The sequence below is a fragment of the Schistocerca americana genome, chromosome 8, assembly GCF_021461395.2.
Source record: "Schistocerca americana isolate TAMUIC-IGC-003095 chromosome 8, iqSchAmer2.1, whole genome shotgun sequence".
In the NCBI taxonomy this organism is placed as follows: Eukaryota; Metazoa; Arthropoda; class Insecta; order Orthoptera; family Acrididae; genus Schistocerca; species Schistocerca americana.
In genome coordinates, this window is record NC_060126.1 from 337,211,347 (window position 1) to 337,233,361 (window position 22,015).

The 22,015-nt window shown below is 41.7% G+C and overlaps 1 protein-coding gene across 1 annotated transcript in view; it reads right to left on the minus strand.

Moving 5' to 3' along the window:
- LOC124545064 (junctional adhesion molecule B-like) overlaps positions 1-22,015 on the minus strand; it is a 706,501-nt gene that overhangs the window by 42,788 nt on the left and 641,698 nt on the right. The window contains exon 5 of the mRNA XM_047123862.1: positions 2,185-2,475. Within this exon, the coding sequence (XP_046979818.1) occupies positions 2,185-2,475 (291 nt within the window). The remainder of the gene's footprint in view (positions 1-2,184; positions 2,476-22,015) is intronic.

Consider the following 22,015-nt stretch of genomic DNA (forward strand, 5'->3'; position numbering starts at 1 on the left):
AAGGATTTGGCAATTCCAGCAGGACAATTCGACACCCCACACGTCCAGAATTACTACAGAGTGGCTCTTCTCTGAGATTCTCCTCTGAGTTCAAACACATCCACTGACCACCGAGCTCCTCAGACATGAACATTATTGAGAATATCAGGGATGCCTCGTAAAATGCTACTGAGATGGGATCTCCATTCCATCACCCTCATACTGATTCATAGACTGCCTTGCAGTATTCATGGTGTCAGTTCCTTCCAGCACTGCTTCAGAATTATTCGAATCGATGCCACGTCGGGTGGCGCACTTCTGCTTGCTCGCGGGGTAGACAGGTGTACCAGTTTCTTTGGCTCTTCAGTGTATAATGGGCTAAGTTATATCCACGTGACCTCTTGTGCATGAGATCAGCTTAAAATGTACACTACTGGCCATTAAAATTGCTACACGAAGAAGAAATGCAGATGATAAACGGGTAATCATTGGACAAATATATTATACTAGAACTGACATGTGATTACATTTTCACGCAATTTGGGTGCATAGATCCTGAGAAATCAGTACCCAGAACAAGCACCTCTGGCCGTAATAACAGCCTTGATACGCCTCGGCATTGAGTCAGACAGGGCTTGGATGGCGTGTACAGGTACAGCTGCCCATGCAACTTCAACACGATACCACAGTTCATTAAGTGACTGGTGTATTGTGACAAGCCAGTTGCTCGGCCACCATTGACCAGACGTTTTCAATTGGTGAGAGATCTGGAGAATGTGCTGGCCAGGGCAGCAGTCAAAGATTTTCTGTAACCAGAAAGGCCGCTACAGCACCTGCAACATGCAGTCGTGCATTATCCCGCACAAATGTAGGATTTCGCAGGGATCGAATGAAGGGTAGATCCACGGGTCGTAACACATCTGAAATGTAACGTCCACTGTTCAAAGCGAACAAGACGTGACCGAGATGTGTAACCAATGGCACCCCATACCATGACGCTGGGTGATACGCCAGTATGTCGATGACGAATACACGCTTCCAATGTGCGTTCACCGCGATGTCGCCAAACACGGATGCGACCATCATGATGCTCTAAACAGAACCTCGATACATCCGAAAAAATTACGTTTTGCCATTCGTGTACCCAGGTTCGACGTTGAGTACATCATCGTAGGCGCTCCTGTCTGTGATACAGCGTCAAGCAAGGGTAACCGCAGCCATGGTCTCCGAGCTGATAGTCCATGCTGCTGCGAACGTCGTCGAACTGTCCGTGCAGATGGTTGTTGTCTTGCGAACGTCCCCATCTGTTGACTCAGGGATCGAGACGTGGCTGCACGATCCGTTACAGCCATGCGGATAAGATGCCTGTCATCTCGACTGCTAGTAATACGAGGCCGTTGGGACCCAGCACGGCGTTCCGTATTAGCCTCCTGAACCCACAGATTCCATATTCCGTTAACAGTCATTGGATTTTGACCAACACGAGCAGCAATGTAGTGATACGATAAACTGCAATCGCGATAGGCTACAATCTGACCTTTATCAAAGTCGGAAACGTAATAGTACGCATTTCTCCTCCTTACACGAGGCATCACAACAACGTTTCACCAGGCAAGGCCGGTCAACTGCTATTTGTGTATGAGAAATTAATTGGAAACTTCCTGATGTCAGCACGTTGTAGGTGTCGCCACTGGCGCCAACCTTGTGTGAATGCTCTGAAAAGCTAATCATGTGCATATCACCGCATCTTCTTCCTGTCGGTTAAATTTCGCGTCTCTAGCACGTCATCTTCGTGGTGTAGCAATTTTAATTTCCAGTAGTGTACATATCTTAATACAAAAAAGACTTGAAGATGACACCTCAGACTATTGAAGCGATTTGTCTTAAATTGAATATATTTTGTGCGATTTTGGCTTTAGAATGGTGTTTATCAATTAAGTAGTCCGCCCTTTAGTATTCTCATAATGAGAAAATGTAAGTCAATTTTTACATTGTCAACGGGCTTGTTTATTGTAATAAGGTGCACTTAAAATTTCTTTGTTCCACCAATGGTGTTCGACCCCTGTTTGCCCGGCCCTCGATCCCCAAGGCAGTCAAGTGGCAGGCCGCGTTACAGATACCACGTGATATAACGATGTTCCAGCTGTTTCGTGAACACATTGGTAGATCACAGTTTGCGGTACGTGTTGAGAGTGGTGAACTCACCATCGAGGACGTGCAGGAAGACGAAGGCGGGGTCGAGGTTGCTGGGCCGGCACGAGTAGTTGCCCGAGTGCAGGCGGCGCGTGGCGCGGCGGATGAGCAGCGAGCCGACGGTGGCGTCGGCCGCGACGCGCTCCACGTGCATGTCCTGGTAGGCGAGCACGCGCCGCGACTCGTGGAACCACAGGATGTAGGCCGGCTCCTCGAGGGCGCGCGAGATCTCGCAGCGCAGCGCCACCGTGCTGCCCGCCTTCACGTACAGCTCGGGGCCGCCCAGGATCTGCACGCGCGGCACTGCAACACACACCGCGTCGTGTCCGTCACGTCCACGCTCCGGTCAGAAATACACCGGTGGGCAAAACATGACGACGAAAGTAGCTTACGGAAACTCCGGCGAATATCATTAACATCGGTTTGTTGCAGGATTCTCGAACATATTCTCAGTTCGAATATAATGAATTTGCTTGAGACAGAGAAGTTGCTGTCCATGCATCAGCACGGTTTTAGAAAGCATCGCTCCTGCGAAACGCAACTCCCCTATTTTCACATGATATCTTGCGAACCGTGGATGAAGGGTATCAGACGGATGCCATATTCCTTGACTTCCGGGAGGCGTTTGACTCGGTGCCCCACTGCAGACTCCTCACTCAGGTACGAGCATATGGGATTGTTTGCCAAATATGTGAGTGGCTCGAAGACTTCTTAAGTAACAGAACCCAGTACGTTGCCCTCGATGGTGAGTGTTCATCGGAGGTGATGGTATCATCCGGAGTGCCCCAGGGAAGTGTGGTCGGTCTGCTGTTGTTTTCTATCTACATAAATGATCTTTTGGATAAGGTGGATAGCAATGTGCGGCTTTTTGTTGACGATGCTGTGGTGTACCGGAAAGTGTTGTCGTTGAGTGACTGTAGGAGGATACAAGATGACTTGGACAGGATTTGTGATTGGTGTAAAGAATGGCAGCTAACTCTAAATATAGATAAATGTAAATTAATGCAGATGAATAGGAAAAAGAGTCCCGTAATGTTTGAATACTCCATTAGTAGTGTAACGCCTGACACAGTCACGTCGATTAAATATTTGGGCGTAACATTGCAGAGCGATATGAAGTGGGATAAGCGTGTAATGGCAGTTGTGGGGAAGGCGGATAGTCGGCTTCGGTTCATTGGTACAATTTCGGGAAGATGTGCTTCATCTGTAAAGGAGACCGCTTATAAAACACTACTATGACCTATTCTTGAGTACTGCTCGAGCGTTTGGGATCCCTATCAGGTCGGATTGAGGGAGGACATAGAAGCAATTCAGAGGCGGGCTGCTAGATTTGTTACTGGTAGGTTTGATCATCACGGAAATGCTTCAGAAACGCGGGTGGGAGTCTCTGGAGGAAAGGAGGCGTTCTTTTCGTGAATCGCTACTGAGGAAATTTAAAGAACCAGCATTTGAGGTTGACTGCACTACAATTTTAGTGCCGCCGACTTATATTTCGCGGAAAGACCACAAAGATAAGAGAGATTAGGGCTCATACAGAGGCATATACGCAGTCATTTTTCCCTCGTTCTGTTTGGGAGTGGAACAGCGAGAGAAGATGCTAGTTGTGGTACGAGGTACCCTCCGCCACGCATCGTATGGTGGACTGCGGAGTATGTATGTAGATGTAGATGTAGGTATCACCGACAGGTAGCATAGCACGGTGAAACTTGGAGCGTCCATAGGAAGACCTGCTACACTCCACTGAGGTGACTGAAGTCATTGGGCAGCGATGCACACATATACAGATGGCGGTAGTATCGCCTTCACAAGGTATAAAAGGGCAGTATATCGCCGGAGCTGTCATTTGTACTAAGTATTTCATATGAAAAGGTTTCCGACGTGTTTATGGCAGCAGGACGGGAATTAAAAGACTATGAACACAGAATGGTGATTGGAGCTACACGCAAGGGACATTTCATTTCAGAAACACGCAATTCCCAGATCCACAGAACCACAGTGCCGAGAGTACCAAATTTGGAAAATTACGAAAGACTGCGATTCATTGGCAGAACACTTAGAAGCTGCATCAGGTCTACCAAAGAGACTGCTTACACTACGCTTGTGCGCCCTATTCTGGAGTACTGCTGTGCGGTGTGGGATCCGCATCAGGTGGGACTGACGGATGACATCGAAAAAGTACGAAGAAGGGCAGCTCGTTTTGTATTATCGTGAAATGGGGGAGATAGTGTCAAAGGCATGATACGTGAATTGGAGTGGTAATCATTAAAACAACTGCGTTTTCGTTGCGATGGGATCTTCTTATGAAATTTCCTCCTCTGATTGCGAAAACATTCTGTTAGCACCCACCTACATAGGGAGAAATCATCATCACGATAAAATAAGAGAAATCAGGGCCCGCACGCAAAAATGTAAGTGCTCGTTTTTCGCGCGTGCCGTTCTAGAGTGGAACGGTAGAGAGACAGCATGAAGGTGGTTCATTGAACCCTCTGCCAGAAACTTTATTGTTAATAGCAGAGTAATCACGTAGATGTAGATCTCTCGCCACTGAAAACGCAGTGGCCGACGGTCTTCACGTAACGACCGGGAGTAAACGCAATGAAACTGAGTATATGTTTTAAGGTTAGGAGAAGCGGAGAGTAAAGCAGCTACCTGTTCAAGTAAGTGGTCGACTAGCTGGTAATTTAAAAAAAGAATTCTGATAGTAGGATATTGTGTGTCATTTGAGGACATGCCATTTTTTCGCTGGATAGGTAGTGCGGTTGCCCCCTGTTTTCCTAAACGTATTTAGTAAAAATATCAACATTTCTGTCATCCCTTAAACAGCGCAGGAGCATCGTTTCAAAACGTATTAAAAGAAGCCGAAGTCAAAATACAGTTTGATGCGTTTCCACTTAAATTCTGGTACGCTCTTTAACGCTGTTGAATACAATCAGGTTTTTTGTACTCCTTCTCATAGTAGTTTGTTACTGAAAAATATGAATCTGATCATATAGTATAATGTACATTGCGGCCAACGGTTCGGAAGATATTATGCTCAAAACATATTTTCCAGCGTGCATTATTAGCCCATTCTTATGCTGGTTGTTTCCAGTATTTTCATCTTGCAGCCCACGGTGTAGTATTGATTAAGTGACTGTGTACTTTGGATCACTGTGAACGGCTATTTTCCTGTGCGGGAGCGATCGAAAGGAAGCAAAATGAAAATTTGAGGTGTGAAAACTAAAATACAACGTGAAAAGGAAGCTCAGTAAGTAATAACACCTGATATAGTTTACGAATGATCATTTTCAGTGAAATATGTAATGCCATTGCATTGATGTGTTATCCGTGTGGGAAAGATTGCATAAATTCATGTTTTTATTATTTTTTGCTCTGTATTACTTGTAATTGTGATGTAAGAAGACCTATTTAACTTTAGGCACTTCAAGCGAGATTCACATTTAAGGAATTTTGAGCGACCTTGTAATCAAGTAGAAAGCAGATTAAAGTGTGGAAGCATCCCAGAATTCTTTCTGGCGAAAGCAAGAAATAAAGTTTGTAGACTACCGAACAAACTGGAACAAGATCGTAGACTCAGTTATATGGTGTAAGTTACCTCTCCAAAACCACGTCGAACTGGAAAGCTTAATGCAGTAAAGTGTAATCGATATCTCATTGTTGTGTTGTTCACAGAACTGCTACTAATGCGTTAAATTGTTATTCTGTTTTGGAATCGTCATTATCATTCTGCAATAAATACCCATGTAACCTATTATTGTAGAACAATAAGAGTCCGGCACGTGGTACTTCCCTTGCACCGGGATGAAAGGACTAAGTGCAGGACTGTAACACGCCGATCTACCAACTGTGACATGTTAATAACTGTGGTTTTGCTATGTCGTCCGAACAGACATAGTCAGGGAAAAGCACCACAGGTGGTAAGGTGCGAGCTGCTGCCAGTGCCATAGAGACTCACCACTTGCGCGAGTTCCACCAGCGCCACGCACGGCGCTGGGGATGTAGATATCGACTTAGCCTCAGCCAGTTGCGGACCGAGTACAATCCGCCAGTGACCGGACGACAATAGTCAGAAGCCTACTCGGAATATGTGCCAGACAGTTGTTATAAATTGCATTTGGTACGTACTGTGAAGTTTACCTAGGATTATTTGCACTTAGCTATTGAGGGCTTCTTGTGTTATATTACATGCAGTATCGCAGACGCTAAAAAGGCGAGGGCTGCTAGAAATTCTTGGGTAACAGAAGAAATATTGAACTTAATTCATGTAAGGAGAAAATATAAAAATGCAGTGAATGAGGCAGGCAGAAAGAAATACAAACGTCTCAAATATGAGATCGATAGGAAGTGCAAAATGGCTAAGCCGGGATGGTTAGAGGACAAATGTAAGAATGTAGAGGCTTATCTCACCAGGGGTAAGATAGATACTGCCTACAGGAAAATTAAAGAGACCTTTGGAGAAAAGAGAACCACTTGCATGAATATCAAGAGCTCAGATGGAAACCCAGTTCCAAGCAGAGAACGGAAAGCAAAATGGCTCAAATGGCTCTGAGCACTATGGGACTCAACTGCTGTCGTCATCAGTCCCCTAGAACTTAGAACTACTTAAACCTAACTAACCTATGGACATCACACACACCCATGCCCGAGGCAGGATTCGAACCTGCGACCGTAGCAGCAGCGCTGCTCCGGACTGGAGCGCCTAGAACCGCACGGCCACCGCGGCCGGCTGAACGGAAAGCAGAAAAGGAGTATATAGACAGTCTATACAAGGCCGATGTACTTGAGGACAATATTATGGAAATGGATGAGGATGTAGATGAAGATGAAATGGGAGATATGATACTGCGTGAAGAGTTTGACCGAGCACTGAAAGACCTGAGTCGAAACAAGGCCCCGGGGGTAGACAACATCCATTAGAACGACTGATAGCCTTGGGAGAGCCAGTCCTGACAAAACTCTACCATCTCGTGAGCAAGATGTATGAGACAGGCGAAATTCCCTCAGACTTCAAGAAGAATGTAATAATTCCAATTCGAAAGAAGGCAGGTGTTGACAGATGCGAAAACTACCGAACTATCGGTTTAATAAGTCACAGCTGCAAAATACTAACGCCAATTCTTCACAGACGAATGGAAAAACTAGTAGAACCCGACCTCGTGGAAGATTAGTTTGGATTCCGTAGAAATATTGGAACACGTGAGGCAATACTGACCCTACGACTTATCTTAGAAGCCAGATTAAAGAAAGGCAAACCTACGTTTCTAGCATTTGTAGACTTAGAGAAGGCTTTTGACTATGTTGTCTGGAATACTCTCTTTCAAATTCTGAAGGTGGCAGGGGTAAAATATAGGGAGCGAAAGGCTATTTACAATTTGTATAGAAACCAGATGGCAGTTATAAGAGTCGAGGGACATGAAAGGAAGCAGTGGTTGGGAAGGGAGTGACACAGGGTTGCAGTCTCTCCCTGATGTTATTCAGTCTGTGTATTGAGCAAGCAGTGAAGGTATTAAAATCCATGGAGAAGAAAAAAAACTTTGAGTTTCGCCGATGACATTGTAATTCTGTCAGAGACAGCAAAGGACTTGGAAGAGCAGTGAACGGAATGGATAGTGTCTTGAAAGACGGATATAAGATGAACATCAACAAAAGCAAAACGAGGATAATGGAATGTAGTCGAATTACGTCAGGTGATTCTGAGGGAATTAGATTAGGAAATGAGACACTTAAAGTAGTAAAGGAGTTTTGCTATTTGAGGAGCAAAATAACTGATGATGGTCGAAGTAGTGAGGATATAAAATGTAGACTGGCAATGGCAAGGAAAGCGTTTCTGAAGAAGAGAAATTTGTGAACATCGAGTATAGATTTAAGTGTCAGGAAGTCGTTTCTGAAAGTATTTGTATGGAGTGTAGCCATGTATGGAAGTGAAACATGGACGATAAATAGTTTGGACAAGAAGACAATAGAAGCTTTTGAAAAGTGGTGCTACAGAGGGATGCTGAAGATTAGATGGGTAGATCACATAACTAATGAGGGGGTATTGAATAGGATTGGGGAGATTAGAAGTTTGTGGCGCTACTTGACTAGAAGAAGGGATCTGTTGGTATGACATGTGTTGAGGCATCAAGGGATCACAAATTTAGTATTGGAGGGCAGCGTGGAGGGTAAAAATCGTAGAGGGAGACCAAGAGATGAATACACTAAGCAGATTCGGAAGGATGTATGTTGCAGTAGGTACTGGGAGATGCAGAAGCTTGCAGATGATAGAGTAGCATGGAGAGCTGCATCAAACCAGTCTCAGGACTGAAGACCACAACAACAACAACACAACAGAGTGGGGAGGCACCGCAGACAGTAAATAAAATGAAACAGAGGAATAGATTTTTGAACACATTGGATAACCCAATACAACAAGAAGAATACAGCACAGTAATAATTACATTTGTACACACGTGCATACTGGACTGAGAGTTCTTCAACAACGATTTGTGGTCATGTGTTGATTGCCAGGAAGGTAAGAGTACGTTGTACAGTTCAGTTAGAATATTCAAGGAGATCAACCTAAGTCTTGGAGCAGAACGGATCTCTGTGCGCTGCAGTCTCCACATCAACATCTGGCTGGAGGGCAGAGTTCCCAACCATGTACGCACGTCTTTCACCCTGTGCTTCAGTGAGCGAGTAGCGACGGCAACACTCTGCGCGTCTTATGATGATAATTTACGGTTGTAAGTAGGCTGTTTAGGTTTTTATGTTGGTAACGCCACGTAGCTCTCTGTATGATAATCATTGGCTGTGTTGTGTGAAGTCTGGGGCTAGTTTGCATTGTTGTTTGCTATTCTGGTGTTGGGCAGCTTGATGTTAACAGCGCGTAGTGCTGCGCAGTTGAAGGTGAGCCGCCAGCAATGGTGGATGTGGGGAGTGAGATGGCGGAGTTTTGAGAGCGGATGATCTGGACAGAGACAGTACATTTGTAAGACTGGATGTCATGAACTGATATATATATATATATATATATATATATATATATATATATATATATATATATATATAATGACTTTTGAACACTATTAAGGTAAATACATTGTTTGTTCTGTATCAAAATCTGTCATTTGCTAACTATGCCTATCAGTAGTTAGTGCCTTCAGTAGTTGGAACCTTTTATTTAGCTGGCAGTATTGGCGCTCGCTGTATTGCAGCTGTTCGAGTAACGAAGATTTTTGTGAGGTAAGAATTCATGAAAGGTGTAGGTTATTGTTAGTCAGGGCCATTCTTTTGTAGGGATTACTGAAAGTCAGATTGCGTTGCGCTAAAAATATTGTGTGTCACTTTAGTGAATGTCTGAGTACGTTCAGTTTTGCTCAGCTGTTTGAAAATCAGATAACATAAGATGTTTATCAGCACAGTAATTCATTAATTTTTCTAAGTGGCGTTACACGGTGAGTATAATTAGCAGCACACTACTCGGTCAAACCTTTGTCGCAGCTTGCAGTTATCTGCCTGCATCCACCCGTGCGTTGGTAGATACACGCATTTCTCATTCTAACGATTGAGCAAACATTTACTGTTTTCGCTAAGTTAGAAACTCGCATGTCATTCCAGAACGTCAGTTTCTATGGATCACGTTCTGAGACTTTTCAGCTACCTCTGGGAACCAGTAGATTCACTTGGTGTAAACCTTATAGTGCAGTACTGTGATATTAACTTATTCTCAGACAGTTAATTGCGCTTCATGTTAGTGATATATTTGGCTAAATTAACGTGTTCACTTGAATCGGTTTCTGTTGCCAATTTTAATTAATCAAATTTTCAATGGTATGTAAATTTACACCTTAGGATCCACAGGTAGGGCCTTAACGTTTCTTTATATTAATTAATTATTTTACGGACAGTAATTCAGTGTGGGTCTTAAAGTCGTGTCTGTTTCTTAATTAATTTTCTGAGTTAGGTCAAGAATTTCAAACGCCCATGGAGTTTTGCAACCCAACACCACAAAATCGTAGAACTCTCCGAAACGTACGTAAATTCAGGTTGATGTATACAGAAGTTTTAGATGAACGATTCTCTGAACATGCATACTACTGCTAAGGTTCTAGAAACACACCTGTTGATTACAGCTTATGCTATAAGGCAAAATACGTTTCTCGTGGCGCAGGGTTTGAAAATACACAGTATATATCAGCACATGCACAAGTTTTGATGTGAAATCTACATAAAAAACACATTTAAGATTTACTACATACGACCCTACTTCGGCACAAATGAAGTACTGGCAATTGGCTTGTGTTAATATGAGTAAATAACCGTGTGAATAGCACGGATTTCAAACTCACATGTTGTTTTCGTGTCACCTTCAACAACTGTGTGACAAAGAAGAACACTGCAGAGTCAGCATATCTCACACAAACGACGTAAACACTTCGAAAATTTGGTAATGTCTCAGGAAACGCGTTTTCGTAAACTTATCGTGTATTCACTCCAAAAGCATGTGCTGACTTTCGAAGCAGTTTGCGAGTTTGGGCGAACTGAACAGAATGCATGTTTGTGCGTGTGATCCATGCGGTGTACGACAACGCTGCTCCTCTACCTGTCTTTTACTTTAGTTTTCCTATCGAACCGTCTCCTGTTATTGCTTCAGTTTCTATTGAGTATTTATTGTCTTCTCGTTTCTCGTTAGTATTCTTTACAATGATACAACTAGTAGAAATGGGCTTAGATTTAAATATGTAGAGTTTCAAATCATATCGGATTTGCAGCGTGAGTGAGAGATCAAGTGTTACATTATTTAGGTAGAAAACCTACGTATAAATCTACATCTAAATCAACAGCTTCTTCGGTTTCCACTAACTTTATCCTACTTAAATTTTTGAGCAAGGCCATAGTTTTTGTGGACTTATAAGCAAAACAAAATATTTGCGTCCTTTACAGAATTACGTATTTCTTTTCAGGAATAAATAATACAAGTGAACATTTTCCCCTTCGGCTAAAACATTACGAGCAGATAAATCATATAGCTATATTTGGTTCACTACCTGCGAAGAGTGCTTCACTCAAAACTGATGTGGATATACCACCTGACTTTCACTATTTATCCTTATTACTGACCAACCTACATGTTGTATCACTGCGTGGACTTCGTTGGAATTCATTATGAGGTACTGTTCGTCACCGATAATCCACACGAAACATTGGAAGCCAAAGTAATTATTGTGCGTCACTCTCCCGGCTGTTAGAATGCAGCCGCATGACAGGCGAATGATGAATGCAACTGACATCTCCGTGTTACAGCATTAGTTTATCGTAGTGGATGATATACGTTTACCTATAACATGGTAAATCCATCTGTAAGCTGCTAAAATGTTAATGGTAATGATGCGAGGGTATTTTTAAACAGCTCTAAATTAATTCCGTCAGTGCAATTTACGTCTTTCCTTGGACACTGCATTTTAACAATGTTTTGCATTAAAGGTACTAAGAGTTTTTGTACCGCAGTATATAATCAGTAACTCAACACAAAATAACTTTGACGTAAAACAAGGCCACACCCAGTAAGTGAACATTACAGTCTTGAGGAGGAAATTTTGAAGTTCATTTCTCAAGTTGTGTCGTAAAGGGAGGGAAGCTGTTTACGAGTAAGTGGTTTAGAGTCAAGTTATCCACATGAAAAGTACTTTCACAAGCAGAAAATTATTATGAACGGTCTAGCATTATTCGCCATTCTGTTTCGAGTAAAAAGCCGATAAATTTGATACATCTGTAAAACCCATGAATTCATTACAATAATATGTACTGCTGCTATCAACACAAGTTATTCGGAAAAAATCTGTTTTTAGCAGGTATACCTTTTTCGTGTCTGTTAACAGCAATGCACTAGCACCCTAATTTTGCTTGTTCGTTCTTTCTATAATGCTTCTTGCTCATGTCGAGTGTCAAGTTGTCTTCTGCTCCGACTTCAGTATTTTCTCGGTTTTAAAATTTGCGTTTGTTTAAAACATGGTTTAGTGATGTTGGGGTTATGTGTGAGGGGTTGTAAAATGAGAATGTAGCAAGATATGTGCTCTTAATATTAAAAAGGTAGAAAGAATGTTTAACGTAGAAATCAAAGCAGACTAAGATTCAAGTATGCCGAGTTTGAAATCATATCGAATTCTTGGAGTGCGAGATCAGTCTTACGAATAAATATACATGTATATACATACTAGATCAACCACTGTGTATCATATGAGAGAAGTTGCTTCACGTTGCACCACACGTTAGGATTTATTTATGTTTTGATCGCCTACGGAGGGCAGGAAGTATGCTGAAATATATTTGATTGCGCTGTGTAGTCGAATCTTGTCTTTGCAGTCCCACACAGGGCAGTAGTTAGGTTCTGCTGTTATAACGGTTCTCTAAAGTTTACAAGACGGCTTTCATAGATTACTGAAAAATTAATGGCTATTGAATTTTATTAATCTAAGAAGCAATAATGGAATTTAAAAAATAGTTCAAAAGTAGAATCAAAATTCAGGGAGAAAAGGTACCAGTGCTAAGATTTTCTGATGACGATGCCGCCCTCAGTGAAAATGAAGAATAATTGCAGGATGTCTTGAATGGAATGAACAGTCTAGTGAGCACAGAATATGGGTTGAGAGAAAATCGAAGACAGACGAAAGTAATGAGAAGTAGCATGAGAAAAACGAGAAACTTAGGATCAGTGATCACGAAGCAGATGGAGGTGGGGAATTCTGCTACCTAGGCAGCATTCGAATTTCTGGGGGCGGACTGCAAAGGGGCAGGTTACTATTTACTGTGAGGAAAAGATCGAATAACCACTGAAAGGATAACGTCCTACGAGTCGTGGTGCGGAATATCTGGAGCTTGAGCGTGGTAGGGAGGCTAGAGAATCTGAAAAAAGGAAATGCTGATGCTTAATCTAGATATAGTAGGGGTCAGTGCAGAGTAATCAAAAGAAGAAAGGATTTCTGCTCAGATGACTGTAGGGTAATATCAACAGCAGCAGAAAATGGTTTAACGGGAGTAGTATTCGTTATGAATAGGAAGGTACGGCAGAGAGTGTGCTACGGTGAACAGTTCAGTGATAGGATTCTTCATATCATAAACGACAGCAAACCAACACCGACAACGATAGATCAGTTATACATGCCGACGTCGCAAGCTGAAGAGGAAGAAATAGAGAAAGCATATGAAGATATGAAGATACTGAAATGGTAATACAGTACATAAAAGGAGAAGTAAATACAATAGATATGGGGGACTGGAATGTAGTTGCAGGGAAAGGAACAAAAGAAATTGTTGCAGGATAATATGGGCTTGAGACAAGGAATAAGAATGGAGGAGGTATACTAGCAAAAGGCATGGTGATACAGGAAGATTTCATTTAGATTACATCATGGTCAGACAGAGGTCCCGAAATCAGATACTGGATTGCAAGGCATATCCAGGAGGAGATACAGACTCCGATCACAACGTAGTGGTGATGAAGAGCAGGCTGAAGCTCAAGAGACTTGTCAGGAAGCATCAATACACAACGAAGTGCGATAGAGAAGTACTTAGGAATGACGAGATACGCTTGAACTTCTCGAGACCTATAGAAACAGCCATAAAGAATTGCTAAGTAGGCAGTAGCGTTGAAGACAAATGGACATCTCTAAAAAGGGCAATCACAGAAGTTGGAAAGAAAACCGTAGGTACAAAGAAGGTAACTGCGAAGAAACCATGGGTGACAGAAGAAATACTTCAGTTGATGTGCGAAAGAAGGAAGTACAAAAATGTTCAGGAAATTAAGAATACAGAAATATAAGTCACTGAGGAATGAAATAAATTAGAAGGGCGGGGAAGCTAAGACGAAATGGCTACGTAAAGAAATCTAAAAAGCAGTGATTGTCGAAAGGACTTACTCATCATATAGCAAAGTGAAAACTCCCTTCGGTGAAATTAAAAGCAAGGATGCTAACATTAAGAGTCCAACGGTAAATGTGCTGTTAAATGCAGAGGAGGCAGCGGATAGGTAGAAAGAGTACATTGAAATTCTCAGTGAAGGGGAAGATTTGTCTAATGTGATAGAAAAAGTAACAGGAGTCGATTTAGAAGAGATGAGAATAAAGTATTAAAATCAGAATTTAAATGAGCTTTGGAGGACTTAAGATCAAATAAGGCAGAAGAGATAGATAACCTTCCATCAGAACTTCTAAGACCTTTTGGGGAAGTGGCAACAAAACGACTATTCACGTTGGTGTGTAGAATTTATGAATATGTCGAATTACTGTTTTACTTTCGGAAAAACATGCATTCAAGTTGCTGACAAGAATAATACAGAGAAGAATGGAAAAGAAAATTGAGAGTGTGTTAGATGACATTCAGTTTGGCTTTAGGAAAAGTAAAGGCACTAGGGAACCAATTCTGACGTTACGGTTGATAATGAAACCAAGACTAAAGAAAAATAAGGCACGTTCATAGGATTTGTCGCCTGGAAAAAGCATCTGACAATGTAAAATGGTTGAAGATATTCGAAATTCTGAGAAAAATAGGTCTAAGTGATAGGGAGAGACGGATAATATACAACATGTACAACAGCCAAGAGGGAATAACAAGAATGTACCACCAAGAATGAAGTGTTCTGTTTATAACTGGTGTAAGAGTGTCTTGTAGTCTTTCATCCCTAATGTTCGACCTGTATATCGAAGAAGCAATGCTGGAATAAAAAGAACGGTTTAGCCGTGGGACTAAACTTCAGTTCGAAAGGCTAACAGTGATACGATTTGCTGATGACATTGCTATCCTGAGTGAGAGTGAAGAAGAATTACAGGACCCCCTGAAGGGAATGAACAGTATAATGAGTACAGAATATGGACTGAGATTAAATCGAAGAGAGACGAAAGTGATTACAAGTAGCAGAAATGGGAACAGCGGGAAACTTAAAATCAGGATTGATGGTCACGAAGCAGATGAAGTTAAGGAATTCTGCTATCTACACAGCAAAATAACAAGGGACGGACAGAGCAAGGAGGACATCAAAAACCTACTAGCAATGGCAAAAGGGTATTCCTGGTTAAGAGAAGTCTACTAGTATCAAATATAGGCCTTAATTAGACGAAGGAATTGTTGAGAAAGTACGTTTGGAGCACAGCACTGAAACATGGACTGTGGGAAAACAGGAACAGAAGAGAATCGTAGAATTTGAGATGTGGTGCTCCAGACTAATGTTGAAAAGTAAGCTGACTGATACGGTAAGGAATGAGAAGGTTCTTCACAGAGTCGGAGCGGAAGGGGATATGCGGAAAAAACTGACATGAAGAAGGGATAGCATGACAGGACGTCTGTTAAGTCATCAGCGAATGACTTCCATGGCACTAGAACGAGATGCAGAGTGCAAACACTGTTTAGGAAGGCAGAGATTGGAATACATCCAGCAAATAATTGAAGACGTAGGATGCAAGTGCTACTCTGGGATGAGGAGATTGGTACAGGAGGGAAATTCGTGGCGGACTGCGTCATAACAGTCAGAAGACCGATGACTCAAGAAAAAAAGGAAGCAGAATTACCCATGGCGGACAGAGCAAAGAGGATATAAAAAGCACAGTAGTACTGGAAGGGTGGTCATTCCCGGCGAATAGAAGTCTACTAGTATCGAACATATGCCTTTATTTGCGGGTGAACAGCATTTTATGGTAGTGAAACATAGACTGTGGGGAAACCGGAACATAAGAGAATACAAGCATGGAAGATGTGCTACTGAAGAGTGAAGGAAATTAGATGGACTGATTAAGGTAAGGAATGAGAGTTTATCCTGAGAATCGAGTAGATGTATCGGCGAGGAAAGAAATATAATGGAAAATACTGACGAGAAGATGGAATGGCGTGATAAGACATCTGTTAAGGCATCACGGAATAATTCCATGGTATTAGAGGGAGTTGGAGAGGGTAAAAATTGTAGAGGAAAAGAGAGACTTCAATACATCCAGCAGGAACGAGTTGCAAACAGAGCACTCTTTTCTGATAGCAATAGGTGAAACTCAGGAACTATGAGTTGCTGGGAAAGACTAAGATATAGAGTGGTGAGGTGTACTCATTGATTTACAAAGGTATAAAGCTTGGGTAAGACACCTCTCCGAATACGGTTGAACTATTGGTAAATAAATTATTCTTAAATTGGATCCTCAAGTGTATGCACTCTCATTCACTTCCTACGAAGCCTACCACTTCTCCGTTCGAAAATCACCTGTGCTAAGCTTCTTAGGAGAATTTCTCCCACTCACTACGTTAAAAGTAAATTATTAACAATAGACCGCTGCCACATTCATACCTTGAGTACACCACGCAGAACAAACCTTCGTCCAAAGCTGACGGTTGGACCTGCTCCAGGACGTGAGAGACGTACTACCAGTTCAGGTTTTCGGTATTTCTGTGGCACTCCCTAGCGAGTTCAATAAATTTGTGACCATGTGTTTTTCCCTTCTCTGTATACGCTGATTATCCCCTGTTAGTGTTATCTGGCATGCGTCCCACACAGTTTATCAGAGTTCTAGACTGGAACACACGAGTGTTTTGTAAGCAGCTTCTTTTGTAGACAGACTTACTTTTCCAGTATCCTACCAATGAAAAGAAGCATACCAACGGTCCTGGCTACGACTGAGCATGTCTGATCGTTTCATTACATATTCCCAAAAACTGTTGTTATGCACCGTATTTTTGCATGAGTAGACCAAATCCGGTTGCAACTTATTAGGCAATGAATGTAACTTTTCTATATTTTGTCGACAACAAAGCTTTACATTTCCGAACATTTCAAACAAATTACCAATCTTTGCACCACTCTGAAACATTATAAATTCCTCAGTAGATATCTGGCCACCTTTTTCTGATAATAATTGATTTTATGTGACATTAATTCAAAAAAGTCTGAAATTATTAATATTTTCTACCAGGTAATCAGTACACCACTTGAACAGCAAGGCACATAAGACACTTCCGTCAATGCGTCTGAGCTTCATCTTAGAACATTTCTGTCACAGTTATACCTTCAGACGTTGTAGCATAACCATCTCCCACGTATTGTATTCACAGCGTACTCGATGCTGGCGACAATGTAATGGATCGAGTGTAGGATTCCCTTTGTCTTGGAAGCAATATTGTCCATGACATAGGAAGCGAGGAGGAAAATCCAAGCGGAATAGCTAATGGAAAGAGGGCATTTCTCACTCATGGAAGCCTGCTAGTGTCAAACATAGTCTTCAATTAGGAAAAGCTAATTTCTGAGAAAAAGTTTCTTGAACATAGTACTGCACTGAAGCGGCAACTGGAAAATAAGGTAACTGAATCATTTTAAACGTAGAGAAGCGTTTGAAAATTAGGTATACTAACATGATGTGAAATGTGGAAATTCACTGAAGAACCATTGAGAAAATGAATATACGCAAAAACACAGAAGATAACTTCCGATGGTATCAGATAGAGCCGTGGAGGAGAAAATTTGTAAGAAGGGACGGAGACCGAAATAAAGTATATGCTGCAGATACGACGGTATTTCGAGACAAAGGAACTGGCGCAGGAGAGTATTTTGTCGGTTACGCCAGTATCGCTAAAGCATTGTGCGGAACAGCGAATGTGCAAAAGTCATTACACGAGACTGCTAGGAGATTTCCGCAGTGAACCGTCAGAAATCCAGTAACAAGCCAAAGTCGTCCCGATCCAAAACTTGTTACGATGTTGTTGCAGACTTCACTCCATGGACTAGTTTCAAGCAGCTCTTCACGCTAGACTATCCTGTGCAAACCTCATCTTCTCTGAATGTCAACTGCAACATACAACCACTTGAATCTGATTGCTGTAGAAGACATTTCTCTCTCTCTGTAAACATTTTCTTAGCTTCCACTCATTCCTCCGTTAACCTATTGACAGTTCCTTGATGTTTCGGTATCTGTTCTATTAACCAGTCTCTTCTTTTAATAAAACTATGCCTTTCAAAACCTTGTGCCCTCACCACGGCTGAAGTTTATAGTTCACATATTACTTCAAATGGATGTACGTTGCAATAGTCATGCAGAGATGAAGTGGGTTCGTAAGACAGACTAGCATGGATAGTCTCATCAAACCAGTCTTTGGGCTGAAGATCACAACAACACCAACAACAACGTAATGATGACAACTTCAAGCTAAAGTTTATATAATAACAACAGTATGAAAAATTCCATGTTTGCCATTCAAATTTATTATTTACTAGGTGCTAAACGAGGCTGTGTTTCAGATCAGTTGTTTTTTTTAAGCTGTGAGATGGTGAGTAAGTAAGCTAGTGGATGTTCAACCACATTAGCTGCCTTTATCAGCCTGCCTGATCGGCTAAACGTAACTCATGATGCGCGGCCCACTCGAGCCTCTTCGAACACACTGTACCAAAGTACGATGTGTCGTTATGTCCAGGTTTGCTACAAGGCGTACAGAGGGGCACTGGATGAAGCGCTCATCAGTGCATCTTGCTATTGAAGTAACTACACGATATGTGACGTGTACATTATACTGTACATTAAGGAAGTATGTCGTATTCATAACTTTAAATCAATTCACGTACGACCTACCAAACAATAAAGACATGTTCACAAATATGATCCGATAAAAAGTGAATCCTGTCTCGGGCATGGATGTGTGTGATGTTAGTTAGGTTTTAGTAGTTCTAAGTTCTAGGGGACTGATGACCTCTGAAGTTAAATCCCATAGTGCTCAGAGCCTTTTGAACCATCTTGAGCCATCAAAAGTGAAAGAGTAAACATCTCGCGCAATAGTCTTCAGATCAGTAAATATCTTGCAACGCACGCTTACTGAAATAGCCTATGTTCGTCTGGGTTCAGTGTATCTCCATGTAAAATTTCATCGAAATCGGTTCAGCGGCATACCTCCTCAAAACGAAACAAACAGGGTTAGTTTAGCATGAATTAAACTTTCAGTCACGACATCATCTTTTCCGTGATCTGATTTAGATGAAGTAAAGGCTATATGGGGCACCAAGCCATGTACTAGTTACCTTGGAAAACCCCCGTGAAAGAGATTAGCGTGTTCAAAAAGACAGACCGATTTGACAATTTCAGATAAATCTTTAACTTTCAATATTTGTTTCTGTGATTCGATTTTCGTGAAATAAAGCCTATAAGTTGCCCCAAGCAATGCTCAAGTTACCTGTGGAAAGCCCCTTGAAAATTGTATAGTAGTTTTGGAATTAGCCTTCTCAAACAGAGCAGGCTTTTCATAAATCTTCAATAACGATATTTTCTTCGGGATCTGATTTTGATAAAATATAGCCTATCTGGTTGTTGATGCCAACCTTCATATGGAGAAATGGTCATCATAAGAAAATAAGAGAAACCACAGCTCGAACGTAATGATTTACATTTTCGTTTTGGCAACGTGCGGTTAGAGTGCAACGGTAGGGAAATTGCTCGAAGATGGTTCGATGAACTCTCTGCCGGTAACTTAATTGTGAATTGCAAAGTAATGATATAAATGTAGATGTAGTTGTATGGAGCCGCGAGTTATGCTCAAGTTACCTGCGAAGACCCCATAAAAAAACGTCTTGCAGTTTAGGAGATTAGCGTGTTCACTCAGACAGACAGCATACAAAACGGTTTTCGTAAAACTTTAAATCTCGTTATTTTTTCCGTGATCCGATTTTGATAAACTATAGCCTTTAGGCTGTTCCAACCTTTGCTCAAGTTACCCGCGAAAACCCCTTACAATCGTCTAGCAGTTTCCATCAAGCGTGTTAAAACACACAAACAGGCAGTCACGACAGTTTTGCTGATAGTTTTTTTTCCCCTTTCGAGTCTTCTGACTGGTTTGGGGCGGCCTGCTACGGATTCCTCGCATCTCAGCACAGCGCTGGATGTATTCCAGACTCTGCCTTTATCTACAATTTTGGAAGTATTCCAATCTCTGACTTCCTTTATAGCTTTACCCTCCACAACACCCTCTAGCAAAAAGTCTTAACAGATATCCTATCATCCTGTCCATTTTTCTAGTTTCCCATATGTTTCTTTCCTCGCCGATACTACTGACAATCTCCGCCTGCTTTACGATTGTCTTCTGATTTTCGATGTCTCACTAGCATACAGTGCTGTGCTCCAAACGTACATTCTCAGAAATTTCCAAATTTAGACCTGTGTTTGATACTAGTAGACTTTCTTGTCCAGAAACAAATGGTTCAAATGGCTCTGAGCACTATGGGACTTAACATCTGTGGTCATCAGTCCCCTAGAACTTAGAACTACTTAAACCTAACTAACCTTAGGACATCACACACATCCACGCCCGAGGCAGGATTCGAACCTGCGACCGTAGTAGTCGCGCGGCCAGAAACACCCTTTCGGCGTTTTTTGTCCTCCTTGCTCATTGGTTATTATACTACATAGGTTGCAGAATTGTTTAACTTCGTTGACCTAGGGATCCCCAATTCAGACTTCAAGTTTCTAGATGTTCTCATTTTTGTTACTTCTCGTTACTTTAGTCTTTCTTCGATTTACTCTCGATCAATACTCTGAACTCATTGCACTGATCATGCCATAATTCTTCTCCACTTTCACTGAGGATAGCAGATTCATCAGCAAATCGTATCATTGATACCCATTCACCCAGAATTTTAATCCAACTCTTAAAACTTTCTTTCATTTCTGTCATTGCTTATTCGATGTGAAGTGTGAACAGTAGGGGCGAGAAACTGCATACTTCCCTTATACCTTCTTAATTCGAGCATTATGTTCTTGATCTTCCACTTTTATTATTCCACCTTGGTACCTGCCAATATTATATGTTACCCGTCCTTTGCTACAGTTTACCCCAGTTTCTTCGCAGAATTTCGAATTCCTTGAATCGTTCTATATTGTCCAACACTTTTCCCAGGTCAACAAATCCTATGAATGTTTCACGATTTTTCTTTAGTCTTGCTTCCGTTATCAAACACAACGCCAGGACTGCCTCTCTGGTGGCTTTACCTTACCTAAAGGCAAACTGATCGTCGTCTAACAGATTCTACATTTTCCTTTTTATTCTTGTGCATATTCTTCATATGAACAACTTGGATGCGTGAACTGTTAATCTGATTGTGAAATAATTCTTGCTCTTGTTGGCTCTTGCTATCTTTGGTGGTTGATGTTTTTCCGAAAGTCAGATGGTCAGACTGATACAGTCTACATACTAACATCAATGATATTCTGATGAAAAGCTATCTATCGCTTCCGCTTTATCTGATCTGTCTTCCAAAACTCTTTTAAATCCTGATTCTAATGCTGTATCCCCTATCTCTTTACGTTTCTTGTTCTACCACGTCATCAGTCAAGTCTTTCCCAGTGTACTCTTTCCATCTATCTGCCATCTCCTCTGCATTTAACAGGTGGTTTCCCGCAGCGCTCTTGATGTTTACTGTACTTGCCTTTAAAGTTATCGAATGTTTATTGACTTTTCCGTAGGTCGAGTCTAACATTCCGACAGTCATTTCTTTTTCGATTTCTTCACATTTTTCATGCAGCCATTTTGCCTTGGCTTTCCTGCACTTCCTATTTCTTTCGTTCCTAATGACTTGTGTTTCTGTATTTCTGAATTTCCCTGAACATTTTTGAACTATATTCTTTTGTCGATCAGCTGAAATACTTCTGTTACCTACAATGTTTCCACAGTTACCTACCTTGTACCTACAGTTTTCTTTCCAACACCTGTGATTACCCTTCCAGGAGATGTCCAATCCTCTTCAACTGAACTGAGTTCAAAAATGGTTCAAATGGCTCTGAGCACTATGGGACTTAACAGCTGAGGTCATCAGTCCCCTAGAACTTAGAACTACTAAAACCTAGCTAACTTAAGGACATGA